The sequence below is a fragment of the Penicillium citrinum genome, assembly GCF_028827155.1.
Source record: "Penicillium citrinum strain IBT 23319 chromosome Unknown utg000001l:1.0-4955037.0:1.0-4956770.0, whole genome shotgun sequence".
Classification (NCBI taxonomy): Eukaryota; Fungi; Ascomycota; class Eurotiomycetes; order Eurotiales; family Aspergillaceae; genus Penicillium; species Penicillium citrinum.
The window spans coordinates 1358433-1384502 of record NW_026622686.1 but is presented as its reverse complement, the minus strand read 5'-3'; the positions used below and the strand labels follow the sequence as shown (position 1 = coordinate 1384502).

At 46.2% G+C, this 26070-nt stretch overlaps 8 protein-coding genes across 8 annotated transcripts, besides 6 other annotated features; 2 read left to right on the top strand and 6 right to left on the bottom strand.

Moving 5' to 3' along the window:
- Positions 1-518: 518 nt before the first annotated feature.
- Positions 519-2281, bottom strand: N7469_000535 (putative hydrolase, alpha/beta fold family; the record flags this gene model as incomplete). The annotated part of the gene is made up of 6 exons (XM_056639455.1): positions 519-710; positions 787-915; positions 967-1090; positions 1152-1232; positions 1287-1447; positions 1502-2281. The coding sequence occupies 6 exons, from the start codon at positions 2279-2281 to the stop codon at positions 519-521; spliced, it is 1467 nt and encodes a 488-aa protein (XP_056505212.1).
- A 239-nt stretch (positions 2282-2520) lies between these two features.
- N7469_000534 (uncharacterized protein) lies at positions 2521-3039 on the top strand (the record flags this gene model as incomplete). Its single annotated transcript, XM_056639454.1, has 2 exons — positions 2521-2703; positions 2797-3039. 2 exons carry the CDS (start codon positions 2521-2523, stop codon positions 3037-3039), a joined length of 426 nt encoding a protein of 141 aa, XP_056505211.1.
- Positions 3040-3087: 48 nt separating this feature from the next.
- N7469_000533 (uncharacterized protein) lies at positions 3088-3363 on the bottom strand (the record flags this gene model as incomplete). Its single annotated transcript, XM_056639453.1, has 1 exon — positions 3088-3363. The coding sequence occupies one exon, from the start codon at positions 3361-3363 to the stop codon at positions 3088-3090; it is 276 nt and encodes a 91-aa protein (XP_056505210.1).
- A 726-nt stretch (positions 3364-4089) lies between these two features.
- On the bottom strand, positions 4090-6603 carry N7469_000532 (uncharacterized protein; the record flags this gene model as incomplete). The annotated part of the gene is made up of 8 exons (XM_056639452.1): positions 4090-4315; positions 4389-4489; positions 4543-4820; positions 4876-4936; positions 4991-5102; positions 5169-5374; positions 5431-5619; positions 5674-6603. The coding sequence occupies 8 exons, from the start codon at positions 6601-6603 to the stop codon at positions 4090-4092; spliced, it is 2103 nt and encodes a 700-aa protein (XP_056505209.1).
- A 728-nt stretch (positions 6604-7331) lies between these two features.
- On the bottom strand, positions 7332-12047 carry atrF (ABC drug exporter AtrF; the record flags this gene model as incomplete). The annotated part of the gene is made up of 1 exon (XM_056639451.1): positions 7332-12047. One exon carries the CDS (start codon positions 12045-12047, stop codon positions 7332-7334), a length of 4716 nt encoding a protein of 1571 aa, XP_056505208.1.
- A 1624-nt stretch (positions 12048-13671) lies between these two features.
- Positions 13672-13798: a sequence feature (Protein overlapping with rRNA (N7469_000530, KAJ5242203.1) was converted to a misc_feature.).
- A 144-nt stretch (positions 13799-13942) lies between these two features.
- Positions 13943-14014: a sequence feature (Protein overlapping with rRNA (N7469_000530, KAJ5242203.1) was converted to a misc_feature.).
- Positions 14015-14139: 125 nt separating this feature from the next.
- Positions 14140-14404: a sequence feature (Protein overlapping with rRNA (N7469_000530, KAJ5242203.1) was converted to a misc_feature.).
- Positions 14405-14532: 128 nt separating this feature from the next.
- Positions 14533-14849: a sequence feature (Protein overlapping with rRNA (N7469_000530, KAJ5242203.1) was converted to a misc_feature.).
- A 116-nt stretch (positions 14850-14965) lies between these two features.
- Positions 14966-15021: a sequence feature (Protein overlapping with rRNA (N7469_000530, KAJ5242203.1) was converted to a misc_feature.).
- A 64-nt stretch (positions 15022-15085) lies between these two features.
- Positions 15086-15133: a sequence feature (Protein overlapping with rRNA (N7469_000530, KAJ5242203.1) was converted to a misc_feature.).
- Positions 15134-16237: 1104 nt separating this feature from the next.
- Positions 16238-17973, top strand: N7469_000529 (uncharacterized protein; the record flags this gene model as incomplete). The annotated part of the gene is made up of 2 exons (XM_056639449.1): positions 16238-17251; positions 17308-17973. Coding segments are annotated over 2 exons (1680 nt in total), but the record flags the coding sequence as incomplete, so codon positions are not given.
- A 1297-nt stretch (positions 17974-19270) lies between these two features.
- Positions 19271-20716, bottom strand: N7469_000528 (camp independent regulatory protein; the record flags this gene model as incomplete). The annotated part of the gene is made up of 1 exon (XM_056639448.1): positions 19271-20716. The coding sequence occupies one exon, from the start codon at positions 20714-20716 to the stop codon at positions 19271-19273; it is 1446 nt and encodes a 481-aa protein (XP_056505205.1).
- A 3113-nt stretch (positions 20717-23829) lies between these two features.
- Positions 23830-25936, bottom strand: N7469_000527 (tRNA modification protein MTO1; the record flags this gene model as incomplete). Its single annotated transcript, XM_056639447.1, has 2 exons — positions 23830-25774; positions 25833-25936. 2 exons carry the CDS (start codon positions 25934-25936, stop codon positions 23830-23832), a joined length of 2049 nt encoding a protein of 682 aa, XP_056505204.1.
- Positions 25937-26070: the final 134 nt, after the last annotated feature.

Below are 26070 nucleotides of genomic sequence, written 5' to 3'. Positions count from 1 at the left end.
GCGCGGCAGGGCTGAAGAAAGACCTTGCCAAGAACTAAGCCACTCGCCAAGATCATCACCGCTACATCCATGAGCGGGCGGACTCGTATAATTATGGATAATGCTGACTCTTGGCCATTCTCTACGTCAGATATCTCACTGCAGCAGCATGGGGGGCTGAAATGAGCAGTGGTTTACATGGTATGGTTCGCCTGGCTGTTGTGGCTTCGTTAGGTGGGAATCAGGAAATAAAACTAAACTAGATTTAGGATCTTCCAGCGCTCACATAAAACCTTATTGTTCGATTTCGATCTGTTTTCTGTTGGATTTGGGGGCGGAACAGATGGGTGGGTTATAGCTAGAAGTATAGTACTCGAGGCTGGGTCTATAGTAACTACAGTTATTTCATGGTGCAAATGAAAGAGCGCTATCTATTGAATGGCTATAATCTATCTATAATGATAAATCACGGTGTGATGATATGGCCTTGAATTATGCAGTTGGTCTGCACAAGTCTGGCTTCGTGCGGATTCGCATATCTATTTCGGCAACTTCATGTCCAGCTTCCGGTTCACAGGATGGAACTCCGGTCTGGGTGCTGTATCAATATCTTTTCCAGGACCAGAATGATTAGCAAGATTGCCCGGGCCGGGAACCTTCTCGGGATGCTCAACGATTCCAGGAACGTTGGTGTCTATTTCACGAGCCATTTTGTTCAAAAAGTTGGTCACCTAGATCGGGGAGGATTAGGTCAGCTTAATTGGGCAAGAATGATACTTTGTATAAATAAATTAGGCAGCGACTTACCGGCTTGACAAACCATCTAGCACCGCCGAATTCAAACCAGCCCAAGTGTCCGCCCCATGACGAAGTGACCATGACGCCGTATGGTGTTTGCGAGAATTCCTGGAACGGAAGGGCATCGTATGAGGCGATCTAGATAGGTCAGAGACTCGAATACTATATGTCAGGCGAGGAAGTACATACAGGATCATCTTCGGCTTGAATGCACATAAAGGGAATACGAATGCCGAGCATGGCATCTGTTGAGGCGGCATCACGGTAGTAGGCACCTTCAGTTGGGTAGCCCCAGGTAGGGCATTGCAAAGCGCTGTAGCGAAGGTTAGTAAATTGATCAATCATACCGTAAGTGGCTAAATTGGGGTTCTCACCGGTCGAATTCGTGCAGATAAGTAACGTTCATCACGGCCTCGGGGTCGATGCGAGGATTCTTTGAAATTTGTTCAATGTGTCTGCCTGATTAGCTCCATACACTGGTACGACAGCTCTTCTAATATGCAACTCACGAGTTGAATAATTTCTTCATATTTGAACCCATGGTCTTGCTATACACTTCTCGACCAATCCAGGTGCTCTGTAAATGGGTTGAGCTGACATCCAAATTCCAAGGACTGGCACAGATGACAGCTCCCTTGAGTTGACAAGCATCTCCTTCCTCTCCAAGATACTGGATAGTATGTCAGTTAGAAATACCTTCTTTCAGGCGGGGTAGCAAACATACATTAGCCAGAATATTTGCACCAAGTGAGAATCCAATTCCAAAGAGAGGTCGATTGGGGAAGTTCTTCCTAAGCCATTTCACAGATTGACGAACATCCCATGTAGCACGAGCGTTATATAACACTCCACTGCTGATCTTTGTTTGAGCGCACCCTCGCGAATTTACCACACATGCCTCCCAAGACCCGTCGGCGACGAGAGGGGCCAGAACTTGCCGTAGATAAACCTCATGGGAACCACCGCTCAAGCCATGAAGAACAACCAACATAGGCCGAGTATCATCAGATGGTAGGCTAGCGAGTTCTTCTTCAGAATAGAACGATGTCCGTGGAGGCAGACCGGAAGGCTGAGTATATTTTCTCGCTTCATCAATGAGGACCCCTTCCGATGGCACCTCATAAGGCGGGACAACAAAATCGATAGCATATGTACCAGTGAACATGGGACTATCCGACTCGTATATTTTGCGTTTATAATGGATTGGTACATTATCATGTTTCAAAGTCGTCCAGGCCGTTTGCAAATGACCATTGAAAAGGAATGGGTTAAGGTCACAAGTTTCTGGAGTCGCGTCCCGACATATATCCACCAAGGAAACCTGTTCTTTCGCCCCAGAAGCCTTATTAGAAATCTTAGTCAAAAGAAACCGATTATCCTTCGCATGAAAGAAAGAAACTCGACCAGAGGGCCGAAGCCACGATAGCAACCCCATAGCGACCAGCCCTGATAAGAGCACAGATATAGGGAAAGAAGCGAGGAGATCAGATGCAAGAACCGACATTAGCGTATCATGCAAGTCGCTCTATATGAATGGGATCAAAAACCACGGAAGATACTCAAGAATTCGCAAATTTCGACGGTGTTGGATTGTTCAAGTTGAAATTGTCTTGCAATTCAAATTGGACCTCGGCTTAAAATCCTGCTGAGTCATCCTGGTTCCACCCAGCCACTTCGAGTATATCAACTTAACTTCAACTTCATCTCCACTACAAGTCTTCTAAACAAATCACAGTTGATTCAATGGATGAGAGCGTCCTGCTTAATGGCCTGCTGTTCATTTTGAGCTCATTATTTGGCATCCTGACATTGCTTTTATCGTACTTGCTCGCCTTGCTGGGGTTACTGGTGTCCCCTTTCTGGTATCTTACCAATGGTCTACTCGCGGTAGTTCTATGGCCTTTACGAGTTTTCTTGAAGTTCGAGGTATGCACCATTTTGCTGAGATAATACCTACTTATCGCCTCTGCATATTCTTGTTCATTCATTTTGTTAGTTCTCATTTCTAATCCTCCGTAGGCAATTCTTCTTTTCATCAGCGGAGCTGTATTGACTGGAATTATCTTGGGATTGTTCCTCTACTTTACTGGTGATACTTTGACTCAACTGCTGCGTCTATATCCTTCACCTGAGCCATCTACCTCCGCACAGGCCCTTGGCCCCAAGGATGAACCCTATGACTGGCAATCAAGGATAGAGGATGAGTACAACATATCCTCGACAATCCTGGAGGAGGAAGAAACAAGCCAAGTCTCGGAATAGTGTATATCAATAGAAGTAGACAATTCATGAAGGCATTGACAGTGCCGCCTACATTCCTGGGGATTGAATTAGAGCATGGGCCTCCTTGTTTCTGGGTATAAGCGAGAGCTTGCTTATCCACTGATCATCAACCCAGAGCTCTTGTAGATCATCCGACCCAAACATCCCATTCTTAATCTCATTCAGAAGATCTTGAAAGGATATTGTCCCGACATTCGTATGCAAGTTCTGACCATCTTTCGATGATCTCATATCGTTGACTCGTGATGCGGTCTTAGTCTTCTTGAAGTGCTCCAAATTCACACAACCTCCAAAACTACCCATGAATGATTTTTATTTTTCGATACCTTCAGCGACGTTCCACAGTCTGATGGTACAATCCTCATACCATGCTGCAATTTAGCTATCATCAGCAATAAATTCCAAAGCGGTAATCAGCTTACGGAGTTGACATACCATGATGGAACTCGGCATGGAGCGAGCCGTTATTTATTAAGACCTGCACACCCTTGTGTGACCAAACGTAGCCGAAGCCATCATTGAATCGCCAATTTATGATGAAATTTCCAAAGAAGTATTCCAGTGGGATATCATGAAAGAGATTTATTGTTGAAATGCAGTGAAGAGCTTTGGAGGCTTCAGCCAATTATCAGGTGACTTCAGCCTCATATCTGACTCTCTTGGCAGCATATCAATTCCGTCATAATTTACATGATAGTTTCTGTTGATCGAACCTACTTCTTCCATGCCAAACTGGTGAAAAAAATATGAAGAACTATCTGGAAGTTAAATGAAAGAACAAAACGCCGATAATGCATGTGCCAGCAAGGCAATCTATGTATAAGGCCGCACCTTTTGATGTGAAATATAAGCAAAATACAGACTGATTCTTTTCACGGAACACCGGTGCTCTAGTTACCAAGGGTGGTTCAATTCGTGAAATGTGTGGTCTTTCTGACAGCCTCACACATAATGCTTTCGCTCGAAGGACAAGGGTGCATCTATTGAGAACTCCAATTCAACTTATTTCAACAACACAGTCAGGTAAGATCATCCCATAAAAAACCAAGGCTCTCGACCAGGCCCAAGCCTTTCACTGGGTACTTTCATAGGAACGGGAATGGTATCCTTGAAGAGATCAACATCGAGTTCTCCCGAGCTACTCGAAGCAGCCGTCGTGTCTGATTCACCGGTCACTGGAACCAGAACACCACATTCCCAGTTACGACAGTTGAGCTTTGGTTCTCCCGTAGCGCGATCTTTGACGAGACGACCCCTGGGTTATATCAGTGGATTGATCAGAGCAGGAAAAAAAACAAACGGATTACAATCCTGCTTGCTTTACTTACCAGGCTGATTCAGAGAGATTGGCACTTCCAACATAAGCCCATCCTCGGCACTCAGAGCCATCTGGAAGGCTTATTGGCTCTGAGGGTTTAACAAAGGCAATCTAGATCAAACAGAATGAGCAGACTGCCATCGTAGTGAGCCGAGTTGACGAACCTTGTTATGCATGAGAACATCCCGTTGACTATGGCAATCTCTCAAAATCTGTCCGGGGAATTTAGGACCATACCAATACTTCGAGCTGAAACAGACTGTTCCTCCAATATCCTGAGACCGACGACCCGCGGCTCGAGCTACGGCATCCACAGTCTGAGAGGAAGGGAAGTAGACACGGAATCGATCGCGCCATTCTTGACAGATTCCCTGTAGAGGGCTCTTTGCTTTTGCAGATGGCTTGGTGTTGCGGAATTGATAATCTGTGCTTCCATCGTCACCTAAATGCTAAATTAGCATTGGCGTCGCATCTGTTAATCAGTGTAGCTTTTGTACCTTTACATGCGAGATAAATTGCACGGATGAGATCATCGTTCAATGAGCCGAGGGAAGAGGTCTATTGAGTTAGACAGATGCTTTTCCGCGCACACTGCGTCATGATCTGACTTACTATGAAATCAACAGTGACAGGGGACTGTGTTCGAAGTCCCAAATTTGATACAGCACGTCCAAGTCCAGTGTATCCAGTCCATCTCCATGATTCATCTGTATGGGATCCGCCGCTGAAAGAAATGGGAAACTTAGTTGGGACATCATCAAGAACCAGGAGACATTAAGTGACAGCTTACATCGAATGAACAAAGGCGTATCGAGCAGTTTTACTAAAGTCAAACTTGGCCAATTTTTCAATGATGCCTTGGGGATACGAGCTAGCCGTCAAGAAAACGACTAAATCGTTGTAGAATTGGGTGTATGTGTCATCATTAGTATCTCCTGAGGAGCTCTCCACTCCAGCCGTCTTCGATTTCAAAGGTAAATCAACCATGAAAACAGTCTGTTATCATCAGTATCTTAGCATCAATCCCAGGAAGCTTTTTCTATATGACTGACATTTTCCATCAAATTATGGTCGCCCCAGTCCACTTGAATCAAATTGGCCGTGGGAACCACAATCCGAAGATACCCCGGATGGAAGAGGAGCATCAACTTAGAGTGCATGATATTGATCTGCCCGTCCAGGGAAGGGAAACAGAATCGGAGATTCGGGATACTCGCAGCTTCTGCCTCATACATTGGTCGCTAATATCAAGTCAATTTTTCAGTCCTCTGAAGATTTGTAGTTGGTATTCTTACCTCCTCGTTCGGGGCGTGGACAACAAAAAGTATTCTCGTCTTTTTGGTATCCAACTTTCGTAGAACCCATTCCATATCCCATAAGAATGAGCTCATGACAGCAAGTTCCAAGTCATTTGACTGAAGGACCTCTTCCAGCGAAACATCATCGGGCTTGCGCGGTGACTTAGATAATCGTGTTTTCTTCACAGTACCCGACGGCCACTGAATACCCTCTTTAGATCTGGCAGCAGGCTGAATGGCAACATTCTGAAATGTAAGGTCTTGGGATGTGATATTCTGGGATGTAGAATTCGATACATTTTTTGCATCGGGCGTTGGCGAAAAGTATTTGGCATTGACAACTTTGTATCCTGAGGAAGTGTCTCTAATTTGAGAAGCCGACGTCGGAGGTTTCTGCGTTGATCTGACAAATTCAAATCCAGGAGAAGGAGACGTCCTCGCGGTCTTGGAAGGACGTTTGAGCTCGGCCTCTATCCCAGGGTCCGGGTCCGAAGCCTTACGCTTATTCAGACGCATAAGGCGTTCTTGTTCCATTTGCTTTCGATCAAGGCCAAGGATGCCTTGCGTAGCCGGTGGCTTGTCGGAGGAGATTGTAGATTTCATTTCTTGCTTCTTGGGTGAATGATTTGGAGACTTCTCGGTCTCGGGCGATTTGTTGCCCAGGGAGAGCGCGATGGCACGCTTGAGATCTGAATCATCATCTGAGGCCTCGGCGTCGGTATCCGAGCCTACTACCGAGTTTGATTTTGGAAAGACAACTTGTACGTCTGAATCGTTGTCGGAATCATGAGTCAAATCAACGACACGATTTTTTGATGGTTTGCTTTTTGGAGCATTTGACGATGAGGTGGATTGATTGTGAGCATCTTCGAGCGAAGCTTTTATTGCAGCCGCCATCATGGCATCTTCCGAATTGTCAGAGGCCATTTTGATGATGGTCCGCTCAAAGTAAATACGCAATGTAATAAATAAGTTTGAGGGTAGAGATAGATGCCAAAAGTGGAGTGCGAGATTGCAGGCTTCTTTGACGTCGAGCGGCAGTCAAGCCCAAGGCGATCAAAATTCAATGCAGTATTTGATGATAGGAACTTGAAGATGATCGAAGATTATGTTCTGATGAAATGGGGTGGTTAGTTGCATTTGTTGACGTCGACGGCCCCTGTTTGATACCGCTGGTCACGTGAGTGATATACAAACACCCCCGAAGAGTGAGACATCTTTGGAACGATGTATGCGTCTTGGAAATACTCTGGAAGTTATTGAAATAACCCGTTTTCAGGATTCTCCCTCTATGAAAATAATTGTGTAGTTTCAACAAGACTTTGTAGCTGTCACAAGGTTCTCACAAAGCCATTGACTACAGTATATAGTATACGAGTCGACGTACGGAATAAACTTGAATCTTATATATGAACAATCCAATATTGTTGAATCTAAATAGAGTATATACTTTTAGATGCCGTTGAAAGCACCGAGTACCAAAACCGCTGCAAACGAGTCACAACACAAAGACAAGGCTAAATGCCAGGATCTTTGCATGACACACGCTCCGATGTAAATGCACATTAGATAGATCATAGATCATAGACAGGAAAAAGAAAAAAAAAGGGAATGAAATAAAGAGTCCGGGAAGAGGAAAGAAGGAAAGAGAAAAACTACTCCTTCGAATCACCCTTCTTGAAAAGACCCTTAACCCGATCAATAACCAGGCCAAATAGCCCAAAGACATAACCAATTCCGAAGCTCCAACCTCTCACACGAACAGTGTAAACAAAGAAGTAAACGAGGATCCAGTTAATAATGACAAAAGCCAAGAAAATACCAAAGCATCGCCACTTATCACCAGCATGAACATTCAAATTGGCCATGTACTCAGTTCCATCCGCATAAGGACAATACTGACAATCCTGCATGGCATTCTTATCAACCAGATACCCGACTCCAGCAAGATTGTCAACAAAGTTACCCGCGTACTGTTGGCAAGTTTGACCGGGTGGAGGATCGAAATGTGTTGCTTCAAGGGAAGCACATTCAATAGTCACAGGTGGAAGGACTGCAGAAAGAACACCACGTAACCACCAAGTCACCGGGTTAACGTAATACATCCAGTACTTCCAGAAAACAGGATAATCCGCATAAGGACGAACAATACCGTTGAACAGATTAACCATGACGAAGAAGAAAGGCAAGACATTCGAGATAACGGTGAAAGAAGGCGCGAATGCACAGATCCATTGACCCCATGATGCTTGGAATAGGAAGAATAGCATCGACATCAAGAATACGTAGCCTGCAGTTGAAGAGTCTGTCGGAAGACCAACGGGGTAATACCAAAGTAACCAATAAACGAGACCTGTCACGATGGCGGCGGGGATTTCGCAGACGACGTTGGCAGTACAGAAGGCGACCCAGCCATAGATACGAGATGGATATTCTCTAGCTTCCCAGAGTGCACGATTGATGTAGAATTTGGGGACGACGGAGTTCATGACGATGGGTGGGATAAGAATGATGACGAAGGTTGAGAACATTCGGTCTTGCATACTTGCAACGGTATTCGGAAGCATGTAGAAGGTGAAACCATTAAAGATACCAATGATGACGCTGACGAAGAGTTTGCCGTAGTAATATGATGGATCGCGCCAGTATTGCAGGAACATACGCTTGGTGAGAAGTTCGATTTGAACAGGAGTTGGTGCGGCGAATTCGTGTTGAGAGCCGCCACTTTGTTCGATGGGGAGTTTGCTTCGTTCTGTTCGGATTCGTTCGATTTCTGCAAGCATTTCCCGGTTCTCGTTTGAGTTACGCCATTCTTCGTTCCAATCAACTGATTTTCCGTCACGTTGGGTTGCTTTTGCGGCTGTTTCGAGGATGAATTCGGCCACGTTCTTGGAGGGTGGGCATTTGAATCCTCGCTCGGCGAAGTATTTGATGACAGCTGAGCCATCCTTGCCGACGGGACCAAAGTAGAATGTATTGCCACCGGGGTTAAGGGCTAAGATCATGTCGAATTGCTGGATCAGCATGGAAGAGGGCTGGTGGATGGTGCAGACAATGGCTTGGCCAGCTTGAGAGAGTTTCTTCAGGAAGCGGACGATGGAAAAGGCCGCCTGACTATCAAGACCACTGGTCGGCTCGTCGAGGAACAGTAAAAGACTGGGTTTGGCGGCGAGTTCAACACCGATGGTGACTCGCTTCTTTTGCTCGACGTTCAAAGATCCGATAATGGCGTCTTGGATGTCGTTGAGTTCCAAAAGGTCAATAATCCGGTCGACGTAGTCGATTTTTTCTTGCCGGGGAGTCTCGCGGTCCTGACGAAGAATGGCGGAGAATTCAAAGGCTTCACGGATAGTCGAAGTGTTATCGTGCAAGTCCATTTGCTCGCAGAAACCAGTTCCACGCTGGAAGTCAGCTCCAAGAGGGTGTCCATCGACAAGCATGTCTCCCTTGACGACGCCCATCTTCTGTCGTTGGGCAAGAGTGTTGAGCAAAGTAGTCTTACCAGCGCCGGAGGCACCCATAAGAGCAATCATAACACCAGGTTTAGCATATCCATTTACATTGTTGAGAAGCTTGCGGGTTCCATTACCGTAGGGCACGGTATATTCGACATCGGACCAGGTGAAGCATCGCTCGCTTGAAGACAGTCGGTTGAAAGCAGAGTCGTCAGGTGGGGAAGATGCCTCGCCACGGGCAAGAGCGGCATTGTCGTTTGTGTTGGCAACCTTTTCTTCGTCGTTGGACTGTCCACCGTGGGCAGTGGTCTTCTTAGCACGCTTGGATTTCTTGAAGACAAGAGCACCACCGCCACCACCAACAAAGTTAAGGAACTCAGCGGCCCAGATAGTGACAAGGAGATAGAGAACAGTGAAGGCGATAACAACGCCAAAGTTACGCCAAAGGTGACTGCGAGTGAACTCGAAGTTGGCAGTCAGATATTGCTTTCCTGAGACGGTGGTCATGCCTGGGCTAGAACCAGTCAAAGCGCAACCTTGATAATTAGGATCAACGCCAGGGCCCTGGGGAACCAATTGAGACGGCGCACATTCCATGGAACGATCGGAGAACTCGTTCGTCAAAACCGCCTCGTAACTATACGAGATAGGATTGACGTAAAAGAGCCATCCGAACCAAATGGAATCCGAGATAAGAGTCTGCTTAGGAATAACATAACCGACGAAGAGGATCAAAAGGTTCAGCGCGATACCAGCAAATCGGACGGCATCATCAATTGTCGGTGATAGCGCAGCAAACATTCGATATAGCGAGGTAATACAGAAAGTCGTGGTGTAGACGAAGAGGAAGTAGATGAAGAATTTGGACGCAGTGACATCCAATCCAGCCATGAAGTAAACGATGATGGTAAAGGGAACAACCATGCAGAAGATAGCCGGGAAATCTACTACCACTCGAGCAATTGAGACGGCAGATGGACGATAGAAAGCGTAATCCTTGTGTCGAGCAACAATACCTCTGCCAGAGACAGCGGGCATCAACTCAGTCAATTGCAGCCAGCCAAGGAAAAGAATCGAGAAGAACAGAGCACCACCACGGGAGAAGGCACCACTGGTATCCATAGATTCTCCATAGAAGAGAGACGAAACGATGAGACCGTTGGAAATGATAATGAAGTACTTGGTGTAGAGAGAGGTCTTGTCACCCCAGAGAAGCCAGAACTCACGCTTTACGCAAGCCGAAACCTGACGAGCCAGAGAGACGGTGTAAGGAGATTTCTTGGACACAGTCTTACTCTTAGATTGGGCGACGGTCTTCTGGAATCGACGAGTTCCTTCCTGCTCAGTCTCTTCAAGACGTTTCTCGTAGCTTGAGACATCGTCCGAGATGTACTTGTAGGCACTGCTCTCTCGGAAGACTCGCTCGAGATCCTCAGCTGTTTTCGGGGTTGAGGCCTCGCAGCCGGGCTGGAATTGACGAGCATTGGGATCACATAGCGAAGTGAGGAAATCAGCGGTAGTTGATTGTTCAGGACAGTAGAACCCAAGGTTGATGAAGTACTGTCGTGCTTCATTTGCGGGTCCTTGGTATAGCATGCGTCCTGCATCGATGACCATCACCTTGTCCATAAGTTCATAGATACTCTCACCGGCCTGGTAAAGAGTGACGAAAGTAGTCCGCTTGCTGACGTCCGTCATGATACGCAACGATTTAGCGTAGTCGAGGGCAGTACTGGCGTCCAAACCACGAGTCGAATTATCCCAGCAGACAACAGAGGATTTAGTGGCCAAAGTCTCAGCGATACTAACACGCTTTCGCTCACCACCAGAAACACCACGAACATATTCGTTACCAACCTGGGTGTTCTTGGTGTGGCTGATACCAAACATCTTCAGCAGGGCATCGATGATAACGGGAATGCTCTCACGATCATGTTTGCGAGTCTTGTTGATGAGCGAGAACTTCAAGGTCTGCCAGACCGTAAGTGTAGGGAAATGCTGATCATCCTCAGGGTTATAGTTGACTTCACCACGGAAATGACGATTCTGATCCTCAGCAGAAAGACCACCATAACTAACCTCACCCTCAACACCAGCAAAAGCACCTCGATCATTGGCAATTGCTTTCAAAAAGGTAGTACATCCAGCACCAGGACGACCAAGAACAAGCATCATCTCACCTTCACGAACAGCACCACTGAAATCATGGATCAGATCACGAATAGGGGGCTTCTTTCCAACACGCAGTTGAGGAACGAAATTACAAATAACATTATATAAATCGGGACCAAAAGTTCCAATCACTGCATGTGGAAGGGTTCGCACAAACGAAGCACCAGTCTCAACACCCTTGACAGTCAAATTCTTGAAAACGACACCAATCTGCTTCGCCGGTTCACCAGCAGTAGTGCGACGTTCCAGATGACCACCAACCAAGAACTCACCCAAATCGAAGCCCGAATCGACCTCGGTATCGGAGGAAGCTCCGTCGATGGCTTTTTCCTCATCTTTGCGACTAGCGCGAGACTTGCGACGGCTCATACTTTTGGCACCGGCCGAACGAGTCCGATGCAGACTGAGACGGGTCAGTTCGCGGCGCATTTCCTCCAGATCTTCCAGAGCGCCTTTGCGAGATACAGGGTCGCCAGCCTCTTGTTCTCCCCAGCGACCTTCCACGGTGGCGTGGGAGGAGGCGGATGAAGAAGTGGTCGAAGTCGGGTTGATAGGTGATTCAGTTGCATGGTTAAGTTCATGGGTTGCATCCTGGTTGATCTCCTGGTTTGCGTCCTGGGTGGAAGATTCATAATGATTCGATTGACTGGATTGATTGACCGTGGACGATTGGGTATAAGAATGATGAGTCTCCTGAGTAGCATGAGAGAATTCATGCGACTCGGCGGCGCGATGGTCATCCATCTTGCCGAGGAGCGAAGGTTATCGCGCAGTCTCGATGAGTTGAGTGTAGATCTCGAGAGTAGAGAGTAGAGTTGATATATGGAGTGTATTTGAGGGAGTGGCAATATACACTAGTGTATGTACAGGGGAAATATGGAGGAAGAAGAGAAAGAGAGAAGAAAGGAAGAAATTAGGGAAGTATGGATTAGAAAGAGTGGAGAGTGAAAAAAAAGGAGAGAGCACAAACTATTCCAACACTCTGATGGGCGAAAAGACGTTGTTTAATAAATTCAGCAATGCCCATTCATAAAAAGAACCAGATCCATTTTTACGTACCCTAACTCCGGACCCAGAATTATTAGTTACACCAGGAGGAAAGGATACATACAGATTTGGATTTGTCAGGTTTGTTCGCCTCCCCAATCATGATTTAAAGAAATTTAATGGGTCAAAACAGGATAGACCTATTCGTCAAACAAACACCCTCAATCCAGACTTTTTCGAGCTTCTGTGGATCCCAAATGACTCAAGATGACTCGCGATGAAGAGTTTGCCATATTCCTCCTTCGCGGGTCTAACCGCAAAGAAAAAAAAAAGATTTTTTTCCTCGGGTTCGGAGATAGTAGTTGCAGATGGTCCCTTTACCTCCGTAGTCCCCGGCATTCAGCCGAGTAATGGTCAGCAAAGTCAGCCGGGACGATTGGGACAATAATGAGATATGACTGGTTGAAGCTATGAAAGAAAACTCCATTCTGTCGCCGATTTAGTGCGGAATCTTGAATTCCTCGGCGGGTTGAGGAGTCCGAATTAGGAGAATGATCCCCACCCATCACGATGGGAATATAAATTCCGGTTGCAAGAGTCTGCGAGTTGAAGTAGTAATGTTCCCCACTGACAAGTGGAGAACGTGGTGACTTCATGAATCAGACTCGGCGACATTTTGCATGAGATCTCTCCGATTAGCCTGCACTGCACTGCACAACGCAGCACACTGCTGGCTTTGTATTAAGCAGATTACAACAAGTATTAGTTAGTATTAGTGCTTAGTAGAGAGGTATTATCAATCACAGGCTAGTCTTTTCATTTGATCTTTGTCTAGACTATGGAGTAGGCAATATCAACTTCGTACATAAATCTACAGTGGATACCTGCAGTCAAGGGGGGGTACGGGAGTGCATGGAAAGACTTAGGGTTACGAACTATACAATTGCCGAGTACCTTAGGAGTGATGGGCTATGGATCACTCTAGAAGAACTTAAAGTGGGTACATCAACATATGTACATATGTAACTAGTCAGTCTTGATTATAAATTCGTTTTGTTTTGAATCTGTATTCGTTATCTCGACTACACCCTATGCATACGAGAGTGCATTATAGCCATCCTCGTGGCGCACTGTAGACCGTTTAGCAATGCAGCATGTAAGCACGGTCGTGTTACCAGTTAGAGAAATTAACCGAGAATTTTTGCATGCGTATCGACTTGCCACTGAGCAATTTACACATTTAAGAGGTACAACACTAAAGTGCTTGAAAAAGGTAGTTAAATGCAGATATCTACTATGTATACAGTACAAGCTATCAAGCCAAACCACACCACCACCACCACAAACTAACGGTCGGACGAAGCACAGACTATCAAATTATTCAATGCTTTTTTGTACTCGCCTGAGCAATTCGTTTTTGAATTTCCTCCTTAGTCAGAATCTTCACTGCATTGTTGGAGAACACATAGCTCAGACCGGACCAGAGAGTAGTACCGGCAACCAGATATCTAAACCGTTAGCATGCATGCGCCAAAAGCAAACATCTCAACACATGGTAGCAGAAAAAGCAAAAAAATTGAGTGGAAAGATATTAAAAAAGAAAAACATACAACAGCAGGGATTCGCATGTGGTCACCCACCATACTACTAACCTGCCGGCGTGTGGCTTAAGTACGGCTGAGCGGACGGGAAGCCCTGTTCTCCACACCCTATGGTCGTATGTACTAGACAACGACCAGAACAGAGTCAAACCGCCACGACAGTGTACACCAGCAAACACAATAGGCGGATGTGGTACAAAGGGGAGCAATAGATAGATGTAGAGGTGTAAGAGAGAAGGTCGACTTACTGAAATCCAGTCATGGCCTCACTCAAATGCCATGCAGTAATGATAGTCTCCGGAACAACAGGCAGGGCAATCGCACTACCCACCAACACCAACTGCAACGCAGTATTAATCTTCGAAATCTCGGTAGGCTTCACTTCTGCCGATGGAAGAGAGAAATCCCAATATCGCGCCATGGTCTTGGGTGGGGGAAGCGAGATCCATCGATAGTAGATGGCCGAGATCGCGAGACCAACATCTCGACCCAAGATAATCACAGCCAGCCAAACTGCATGAAATTAGATTGAGAAACGAAATACCAATTGTTTATCCTCGATTATTTTGATTTTTGCCTCGACGAATGTATCCGAAATGCAAATACCCAAAAAAAAATGTCTCCGAGATGTCAAGACTTACCAGGAAGAGACCCGTTCACCGCCAAACAGGCCACGCCAATCGTCATCAACAACTTGTCGGCCATAGGATCGATGATAGTCCCCACTACAGTCTGTAGCTGGTACTTTCGCGCAATCCAGCCATCGACTAGATCTGTAATTCCGGCATATGCAAAGAGCGATAGTGCAGCTGCATGGTAGTCGTGGACGAGCAGATACCCCACCACAGGAGCTGCGACTAATCGCGAGAAGGTGAGAATATTAGGAATAGTGTAAATATTTTCATGTGTTTTGGCCAAGGGAATTTTGGATAAGATGCGCTTGGTAGTTGAAACGGGTCTGAATTCGTGACGAAGATGTTAGTTCATGCAGCTAGAATGGCCTTCTCTTGACTGACTTTGTTGAGTCCGCTTCATTTTCATCTTTAGGCGGTTGAGACGCGGTCCATCTCTTACTTGAAATACTCAAAGTCGTTCTCGGTGGTACCCGGAGACTCTGATGCCGCAGATTCCTGGCGCAAGAAACACCGTTAACACGGGGATCCATCAACAGTACAGGGGTATGAAATGACTTACGCTATTGGAAGCTGGGAGTGCTTTGATTGAGCCAATGTGGAGGTGCATAATGAGCGTAATTTCTCCACGCGTAAAGACACATGCCCTTGGGTTTGAATAGGCAATCGATTTCCAATGCAGAACATGCGAGACCCCTGACTGGCACGAACGTACGTTCGAACCGCTGCGAACAACATGATGGTACAAGAAAATAAAATCAAACAAAAGAAAAAAAAAGAAGGAAAGAAGCAAGATGCTTTTAGTCAGAGCGTTTAATACAAAGTCGAAAAGAAGGATGGAAGTTGAGTGTGGTCGATCAAGGTTAGCGATTCAACGCATATCCCGTGCGAATAATGAGATGCAACCAGCAACAGTGCAATGCTTGATATTGCGCGAAAAGTATCCACGCAACACAGACAGTTGAACAGCCTATCAGACAGCAAATTTAATCGGAGCAGACGTAAACATAGACTGTCCTATAGTACAGCTGCTATGCTATAATGGATGTCAGCGGAACTCCAGGATTTCTTCAAAGGGATACCATAAACAGTATGGCAGCTTACACCTCAATCGACAGTCCTCGCAGTTTATGCTGATAAGAATGCAATGCAAGTCCAACACTCGTAGATTCACAGAAGTTCATACCATCTTGTGATGCTTTCTGATGCCAACGCGAAATCTCAACGGAGAAATGATAATCCGGGAATGCGGAGCGGTGAGTAAGCAAGATTAGCTGAGCCCTTTGCACTCCATCACTTTCACTCTTCACTCTCCATCATTGCTGTATATCACAACATAAGTAATGATATGTTGAAATCCGACTCTATTTGGGATCATTCATAGCTTGTCATCCTGTTCCACGGTAGAAATTACTAACTCTTTGACTACAATAGCTATGAGTCACTCCGGCAGTTCACTACCTAACTCATCTGACGGTTTACCACACATGACAACCCGCCTGATGGTAATCATCATGCTGATGATGCGGCGAAGATATCACCACAAGAATATAATGCGCTTCTTAACTTCAACTAACTCTAGCTACTCACTCTTATCAGGGAGATCACTATGGAGAAATCTTCATTTATTATTGAAAGACCAGATGGAGATCAAACCAACCCGTAAATTTGGATTAGAGGACAGTAACTGTGTTCCTCGTGAAGTTTGTCCAAAATGGATTCTTCACTGTTGGCTCGTGAAGGCTCCAACTTCACCTCATCAAAGCAGCCTCTGCAGTCACCCAAGCAGCCACCACCACAACCACCACTACCAACTATCCCCAATAAAGAGAATCAAGATACCCCGCAAGATATGAACAAATCCAACCCTCGTCTACTAGTCAACCGAGAGAGTATATACGAACGCCAACTACCAGGCGACGCATACATCACCGTGTATGTCCAACGACTACAACATGGATACTATTCCAGTTCAGCAGTCTCCGACCCAGAAGCCGAAAATGTCGACTTTCTAGCCCTCGGTTTCGTATTCCACTCCCCTCACACCCTCTCGCACCGTTTCAAGTCCGCAACAATCCGCGCCTCCGTCCAGGGACACGCTCAACTAGCGACCGATACAAACCCTCCACAAAATTACCGCCCGAAGAACCCACGCATCCTGATGCATGCACCGCATTTGATCTACGGCACTGTATCGCCCGAGACGATGGAGTGGACATTTAGTTTAGCCGGATCCATCGGCGTTTCCGAAGCTCCAGTTAGTGCGAACGTCATTCCATCCGGTAGTATCAACAGCCGATATCGTCGATACGAAATGATGCGAATTCAAGGTTCAGCGCGTACACTGAAGAGTCCTCGGGGTCGTCAATTTGATATCGAGGCTGGTGAAGTTGTCTGGTCATTAGAAGAGAATAATCTGCAACGGTCGGGATTACCGCGGGAATTTACTTTTGTCATGTTAATCGAGAAACCGTCCTCGAATTCGCGCGTGAAGCTATCTCTTGATATTGACCCCGTCATACAATCTTGGTGGGGGAGTTATCCCAGCTGGTCACTGGGAATGCCATCTTATCGTCCTGCGAAACGTCGTGATGTTGATTTTAATAAGGAAGTTGGTCAGCGATTTGAACCTCTTGATGAAGCTGAAGGGCGGGGATTCAATTTTGCTACTCTTGTCAGTCGATTTGATGATTATATTGCTATGCCGGGACGACATTTCAGTAGAAAGGTATGTGTCTTCTCTTTATCCTTTTCCTTCTTATCTGAACCAACTAACTCGATTAGATGGAAATACCAAAAGAAACAGACCCGCCCGAACGAGAATATCGACCCAGTTATCCCGGTCAATACGGTTCCCTCAATCCAATGCAGGGAATGCAAGGAATGCAGACAAATCAGACCCAGAACATGGAAGGAATGAACATGAACATGAACATGAAAATGGACATTCCAAGCCCCAAATCCACCAACTATCCTCAATACACTCTCCCACCACCAACATCTTCAACAGCCCTATTCAGAGAAACCGCTTACATCCACCCACAACCCAACAACCTAAACCTAACTCTCTCACCAAACCACGCAGTCGCAATAATGAATCTATCCGCACTCCGCAACGCAATAACCACGCCACGACCACAAACCCCAGAAAGAGACAGAGGAGGAGAAAGAGAAATCAAACCCAAACCAAACGCACTCGTCAAGAGTCACAGCGCAGAATCTAAGGAGGGTGAGTCTGAGTGTTCCCCGTTTGAATATGGATCCGGCGTTGAAATTGAGTCTATTCGTACCAGAATGCTCCAAACGGTACACTGGTCCGCTGCGGAGGAGCGGGATTCCTCGAACGAGGTCTCGATCTCGACGGACATGAGGAAATCGCCTGTTATGAGGATGAAGAATGTTCCTTTATCTGTTGATGGTAGATATGGTGATGGGAGATATGGGTATAATAGGTATGAGTGATGGTGATGGTGATGGAATTGCTTGCATAACCGGCGTTGTATACCCCTTGTTCTTATCAATCATATAGTTTGCTCATGCTATACTATACTATCCTCAATCCATTTCGACCCTCTTTCTAATATTCCGAAAAACAAGCTATACTGTAATCATTCATCTACTAGTATCAGACTACACAATTACTCCTAAAACATATCCAAGCCATTCCACCCTCTACATATTCATATAGTATTTTCTCACAATAACCTTGCTATTCCATCAATAGAATAAGATATATCCCTCTAGTAAACTCGTAACATGAGTATAATAATTACACTAAATAAATACTCTTTCTATTACCTATCACAACTTTATAGTGTACTCACTATAAGGTTGTAGTGTATAAGGTAGTATATAACAAAGATAAAGAATATGCATACCAAACTCTAAATAAACTTTTACACCAACCCGATGAAAACAGGCACACACTTTATACTTGATTAAGTTAGAACCTAATCTATTCAAGCTTTTGAAATTAACAAGGTTAGGTTACTTCCTATTCTTCAGAGTATGTGTACCTGACATGCTATTTACAAAATCAACGACAATGTACAAGTCAGTACTAATCTACTTCTATACAAATACAAATACAAGTACGCGATTCTTACTGTAGATACTGAATGCAAAACATCCGGGGGGGTATCTGTGTATCGAATTCACGATTCTACCAATCATTATACGACAGATACCAGAATAGAAACAAACGAATTTGAAAAAACCGTTTTTGGCGGGGATTGGAAGGGAGGGAGGGGGGGAATTGCATGACATCGTGAGGAAAGACAAAACGCCACCAGACCAAGCAGAGAGCCGCACGAGAATCGTAAAGAGAAATTGATGGGATGGAAGCGGACCAGACTAGATCAGATCAGACAGGGTATCAGTCCGGTCCATCCCAGTGCAACAGTAGCAGTAGCCCAACAACATATAGACAATGAGTACAGGATTCCTGTAGAGATAAACGATGCAGACAGGTAACCTCCCAAGCGAGCAGAGTAAAGCAGAAAGGAAAGGTTCTATCATAAGCAAAAAGTCATACCCAGAATTATAGAAGATAACAGAGGCACAACAAAGGAAAGAGAAGAAAAAAAAAAGAGACAAAAGAAAACCACAAAAGAAAAAGAAGAAGAAAAACCACGACTCCTCCGCTCCAAACAATACCAGACCATATCCATATCAATACCATTAGCATACCATCAATTGACCCAAAACATTATACCCGCGAGATCGAAACCGGGCAGTTCTCCGAAGCTTAAATCTGAGGCTGTGCAGGGGCAGTCGTCGTCCAAGTAGACAAAGGCTGAGTCGCATAATGAGGATGATTAACCGAAGGCGCAGCACCCATATAATATTGCGAACGATCAGGCGCATAATAACTCTGCTGATGCATAGGATTGGACTCCCGACGCGGAACAGAAGGGTCCAAAGGCCCGATTCCCCGATCCATATGAGCCTGGGATGAATCAAGTTGTCCCGATAAACTGAAAGAACCACGAGAATAAGTAGCAGGTGTAGAAGGGTCCATGGGCGAAGTAGCATCTGTAGCGACGCTTCGGGAGGAAATTGATGAATTTCGATAGGCGGAGGGGGAGTGGTCGGATGTTGAACGATTACGATCGCTCATTGAGCTTGGGATGGCGGTGTTCAGGGTCCCGGGAATAGAGGAGGAGAGGGCGGAGTGACTCATTGAATCCATGCTAGTGCCATAAGGACCGGGGCGGAAAGCGCCGTAGTCTTCGACTTTTGGAGTCATTGCTGCGGCTGTGGCGGGGGAGGGGAGATATGGGTTTGGCGCTTGTTGAGGAGGCATTGACGCGCCCATGGAGTAACCGGCGATTGGACCAGATTGTGGGGGATGTGCGGCGGTGTATGGAGCAGGGTGCATGTAGAAGTCGGCGGATGGATTGGGCATGGCGTAAGTTGGTGGAGCCATGATTTGTTGAGGCCGATATCCGTAGAGAGCGGCGTGAGAGGGATCATGGGCGGATTCAATGGCGCCGGTTTCGAGGTCGTCGATTGGAGCGCGGAAACTTTGTTTCTGGGTCAAGTCGACTCGGGGTCGAATATAACGAAGCGATTCGACCATGGAAGGAGGGTTCAGGACACCGCGCATCACGTCTTCCACGCTATAATAGGAGACCAGGTGGTGGGTGATACCTAGAACAGTCACGGACATGGTCTTCTTGACGAGACCGGAATCCTTAAATCCATACGAATCGACGAGCGAACCCACGAGGGCGCGCTCCACTTCTGACTGATGCGGGCGATCACCAAAGGGGCCCGAGGGGGAGGTTGGGGAGTAGCCTGCATTTGAACCGTTGCTGCTGTCATGTCGGGGATATGGTTCGCCTGGTCTAGTAGAGGGCACGGGGCGACGATTGGCCTTTTTCATGGCGCGCTTCTTCTCTCCTGGAGGAAAAGGTTTCTCGAGTTCTCGATAGACGAGAAAATTGCCCAAGATGCGACTTGGGGACCAAGTGACCCCATCGGTCCAGCGCTTGATACCGGAGGAGTTTTCTTCGTAAATGAAGACGCTCCCGGAGCGCACGAGGTGGGAGCGCTCTCGATCATGAGGGCGACGGGGAACATGATGCAAGACGCCGGTGAGACAGGCCTCGAAAAGAATCAGAGCGTCCTGGGTGGTGGCCACATAGCCGGTGAAAGTGGGTTCCAGCACGGCAGCGGTGCCGTTCACCATGGTGGGTGAGTGAGTAGAGGTGGTGGTGGTGGTGGAGTAGAGAAGAGTAGAGTAGGATGTATACAGTAGGAGAGTAGAGGGTACGGAGGAAGGTAATTTAGAGAAGGTGTGAAGGTGTGAAGGTAATACCCCAGAATCACAGTTTGATCAACAGAAATAAAATAAGCTAGAGAGATCGACCAGGGTATGGAGAAGAGGGAGGGTTTTGAGTTAACCCCTCCTCTGATTCCAGGGATCGCCAGTCAGCACGGACCTTGGGTGTTGGTGGAGATGGTGGGTGGTGATAACTGGTGAGTGTAAATGGTGGGTGTGTGTGTGTGGTGAAATGAGTATAGAGGAGAGTAGAGGAGAGTCAAGAGTAGTGGACAGGGAATGAGAAGAGAAAGAGAATATGAGAATATCGGAGAGAGATACCCTCCGACGAGGCAGTGAGTGAGTGCGTGAGTGAGTGAGTACGGAGGAGTATAGAAGAATACAATACACTACTCTTCAGTATTCGCAGTACTCTGTGAGTACTGAGTCTAATCATCATCGACTGAGTCAGCCAATACTACCATCAACCATGGCTGGGTCAGCCACAGATCCTGCTTGAGCTATGTTATATATATATAGACATATCTACATCTAGCTATATACACATATAATGTGAATAAATGCATGGAAATGATACTGGGAGATTGCTGATATATTCAGACTTTAAGAGTAGATCGACGAACTCAATGCCTGACAGATGTCATGAAAACCAAAAAGTGTAAAAAAAATTCTAGTTTATCGTACTGTACTGTCATGTATTGTCCTTCGCACAGGCCGCGATCGCCGGTCTGGCCCAGTAAGCGCGCTGGGGAAGAAAGACTCCGCCTGATTACGAGATGGTTCAGCCAATCATATTTTATTATCTGGGAGACCCCCGCCGATCGCCCCTCTAACTACAGATGATTTGCTGAAATAATCCACTTCCACGGCGCCGGACCAGCCTGTCGGGAGGCAACAGTCATTTAATGAGTGATTTAATTCAACTCGTAGAGTAGTCGATTTACAGCAGGATCTATCTCCTTAGATCATAGATATACAGAGTATATAGTCTAGATATATATTCAACACAGTATATATAGTATACTATATATATATTATTAAATATATATACTATCGTCCTGGCTATCTGTGAGTACTTCAGTCAATCATACTAGGCAGCTGATCAGCTGATTGGTGGCTCACAGTACACCCGTACTATGTACGTCCAGTCTTATCCTCTTACAGAATATCTTCGACTACTGAGGTGCTGAGTACTGAGTACTGAGTACTGATACCCCTATTCTCTCCGAGAGATCATGATCCACCATGTCATCATTAGCCTCCGATGCCAAGGTTCGTGCTAGACGCGCGAACCTCAGAAGATCCTTTGATCAGACCTCCTGTATCGAGTATGGAGTACATTGTACTCCATACCGTAGTTATAGTTACTCCGTACAGGACGGTGCTCTCGATCGATCGTCTAATGATACCATTCTCGTCTGACCACTGACCACTGACCACCACCGACTACCAACTGACCACCACCAGGAACTAGTAATATAATACATTTCCTTACAATACAGGAAGATCACGGAGTACGGCGTACCGGCTGGTCCCTCATCTGCCCGACGATCGACCAGGCTAGTCCGAGTCCTCATTTACAGTAGTGACGTTGAGAGGAAACTGGAGTGCGAATTCATCTCCTTTCTCTACTCTACATTGTACAGTACTATGTACTCCCCTGTATTCTACTGTACTATGTACTCCATACCGTACATACACACGGTTTTGGTATCTTGGCAGTGGATGGTCCCTTTGCTGACCTTCCCTTCCAAACCATATGATTATCACTTAGTACTCTTCTAGTGTACAACTCTACCCGATACCTACTCTGTCCGAGCCTGATTATGTTCCTACGCTAGTCTCATCCACAGTATGTATGGATACTATATTAGCACCGCCCAAAGCCAAAAAATTAAGTCCTCTCCACCCGCATATCGTCCCTGCGTACCATTTGTCGTTGAAGCAGAAAAAGAAAAATTCAGCCCCGCACCATGTGGCCAACCTTCCAACACGCTGGTCTGGTGGGCCTCGTATAGCTGCACCAACTGCACCATCACCAGCCACCACCATTAGTCTAGTCTAGTCTAGTTGAGTCTCGTGTATGTACACTCCGTACATAGTACGTAGTACGGGATGGAGCATGGAGTAAATAGTCTCTTTCTCCGAGACACTGACATGAACCGTTATCATATACTCCGAACTTAATGTACAACTGATTACAGTAGACACATATGTAATTGAATAGATAGATCATTGAGCAAATATTCACCACTGGTAGAGATCTCCTTGCTATGATGTACATTCCAGTAACTATACTCAACCAGTAACAACTAGTATTATTACTGCCAGCTAATCACACGATCTTAGTGCAGTCAAGTGGAACGACTATCACGCACTAGACTAGTCCGAGTCCATCGCAGGATCACCATCACTCGTCGTGATTTCCCCTTGCTGAATCTTTCCTAACCAGCGACTCAGCTTTAGTACAGTAAACAAGCTGACAATTACCTACATAGTCCGCCGTAGTATACAGAGTATGCTCTCCGTATATTGCCCAGAGATATCAATCGTACTTAGGGTATAGTTATGCATTCAAGTATGTTAAGTAGGTAAGAGGTACTGTGTATCTTAGTTGGGAGTGAGTGAGGACTGTAACTCTCTAGTACATATGCAGTATAGCCACAATCAAGTTTCAAGTCAGTCTGCAGAGACCATCCCTGTTCGGTGCAGATGATCGGTGCAGCCCCTTGCTGATTCCAGTGGATTGGGTCGGAATGAGGGGGCCTCCTCGCGTGTTTGTGCGGGGAACGTACATTTTCAGTGAACAGTGTACAGTATGTCAGAGTGGGATCAATTGAATCATGGTGCAGATTATACTAACATATGTACTGATTTTATCTACTGAGTGAATTATGAACGAGTGGTGTATCAGTTATACACGAAAGATGTGTATATCAAGTGAAGGCAGTGGTCACTCAAGAGTATAAAATAATGTACAATAAATACTAATACAAATGCTATGCTAATTACAACGCCTATCATACAGATGATCGCATCACCTCTTCAACTTCAGACTCAGTCTCCCTCGTAAATCCACTCCCCCGTCTTACATACATCAATAATCGAAGAGCCCCAGCCGGCGTGACCCCTTCAATTCGGCGCGCCATACCAACACTAGACGGTCGTACCCGTTCAAGTGCTTGCTTTTCCTCATTGCTAATCCCATTCACAAGACTGTAATCAAGATCCGCCGGTAAGAGGAGATTCTCATCTTGTTGGAACCGCTGAGCCATCTTCTCCTGTCGTTTCAAATACGGCGCATATCGACCCTCAATCGCAACGCGATTTCGAATATCCGCCGCAAATGAAGAAGCGGTATACGAGTTCGACTCAATGTGCGGTATTAAGTCGTCGATATTCGTCCCATCAAGACAGAGAATATCCAATGCTGATCGAACAGATGTATCAGCACGAACTCTGAAACCCCTCCGCGACCAAGCCGATGACGAAAGTTTCGTCTTTTCGAGAAGTGATTGTAATTGAAGTATTTGTGCTTCTGTCTCGCTGAATTCTTTCCAGCGATGGTCTGAAATCACACCCGCTTCCCGAGCTAAACGGGTTAATCGTAGATCAGCATTATCGGAACGAGTCGAGATCCGATACTCGCTACGAGTAGTGAACATTCGATATGGTTCGGAAACTCCCTTCGTAATGAGATCGTCGATCATAATTCCGATGAATCCATCAGACCGAGTAAGAGTCATGGGTCTTCGATTCTGCGACTCTAATCCCGCATTCGTACCAGCGATAACGCCCTGCCCGGCTGCTTCTTCGTATCCCGTCGTGCCATTTATTTGACCGGCCAGGTAGAGACCGCTGATTAGTTTTGTTTCCAGGGTTGGACGTAGATTACGTGGATCGATGTAATCATATTCGACTCCGTAGCCTGGTTGAAGCATCTTGACATTCTCGAGACCGCGAATCGTTCGTAGCATAGCGTATTGCGCATCTGCTGGGACTGTCATGGAAATACCATTAGGGTAGATCACTTCATTTGGTGCAAATCCCTCTGGTTCAAGCCAAATTTGGTGTCGTTCTTTATCCTTGAATCGAATGATCTTCGATTCCAGTGATGGACAGTATCGAGGTCCGCGAACAGTCTCACGGATGTGTACGGACTTGTCCAGATTGGCGCGGATAATTTCGTGAGCAGCTTCGTTGGTATGTGTCATCCAACAATTCAATTGCCCTTCGTCACCGACGTCCACGGTTTCATTGAGATATGAGAATGGCATCGGTGGCGAATCTCCTTTCTGAACCTCCAATGCCGAGAAATCAATCGACTTCATATCCAGTCGAGGAGGTGTACCGGTCTTCAATCGACCTAATTGAAAGCCCGCATCTCGAAGAGACTTACTCAATCCATAAGTCGGTGCTTCACCCATACGACCAGATGGAAAAGTCTCCAATCCGATATGAATCTCACCTCCCAGAAAAGTCCCAGTAGTAATAACCACCCGTCCCGTCGGAATAACCTCCCCAGATTCCAACCTAACACCAACAATCTTCCCCTGCGCCCCAGACACATTCTCAACACCTTCCTTCGAAACAACAATATCCGCAACCTTCCCTTCCAGGATACTAAGTCCTTGCGTACTCTCCAGTTCCGCAGTCATATATTTCCTGTACAAATCACGATCAATCTGCGCACGAGGTCCCCAAACAGCCGGACCCTTCGACCGATTCAATACTCGAAACATAACACCAGCTTTATCAATGATTCTTCCAGCAACACCATCCATAGCATCCACCTCCCGAATCATCGTTCCTTTCCCAATCCCGCCAAAACTAGGATTACACGAACAAACTCCGATATTCGATCGCGAAGGCGTTACTAGCGCTGTACGCGCACCGGATCGTGCTGCGGCCGCACATGCTTCTGATCCTGCATGTCCACCTCCGATAACGACGACATCGTACGGTCTATCATGGAATCAGCGATTAGCGATGTATCTGTCTCGTCAAGGGGGATTAAACTTACTGCGTGTCATTTGCAACAGTCGCAAGTCCACGACTCCTACCAATCGACAAAGGAATTCCAACACGCTGACGTAGTAGTACCGTCGCCCGCGCCCTAAAAGCCATGTCGACAAATTTTCTCTCCTCCCGCGATGCTGTTTGCTGTTTGCGTTGTATACTTCCAAGTTATAAATTCGAGTGAAATTTGACGATAAGATAAAGAGTCACGTGTGATATGACAAATACGGCGGTTGCGCAAT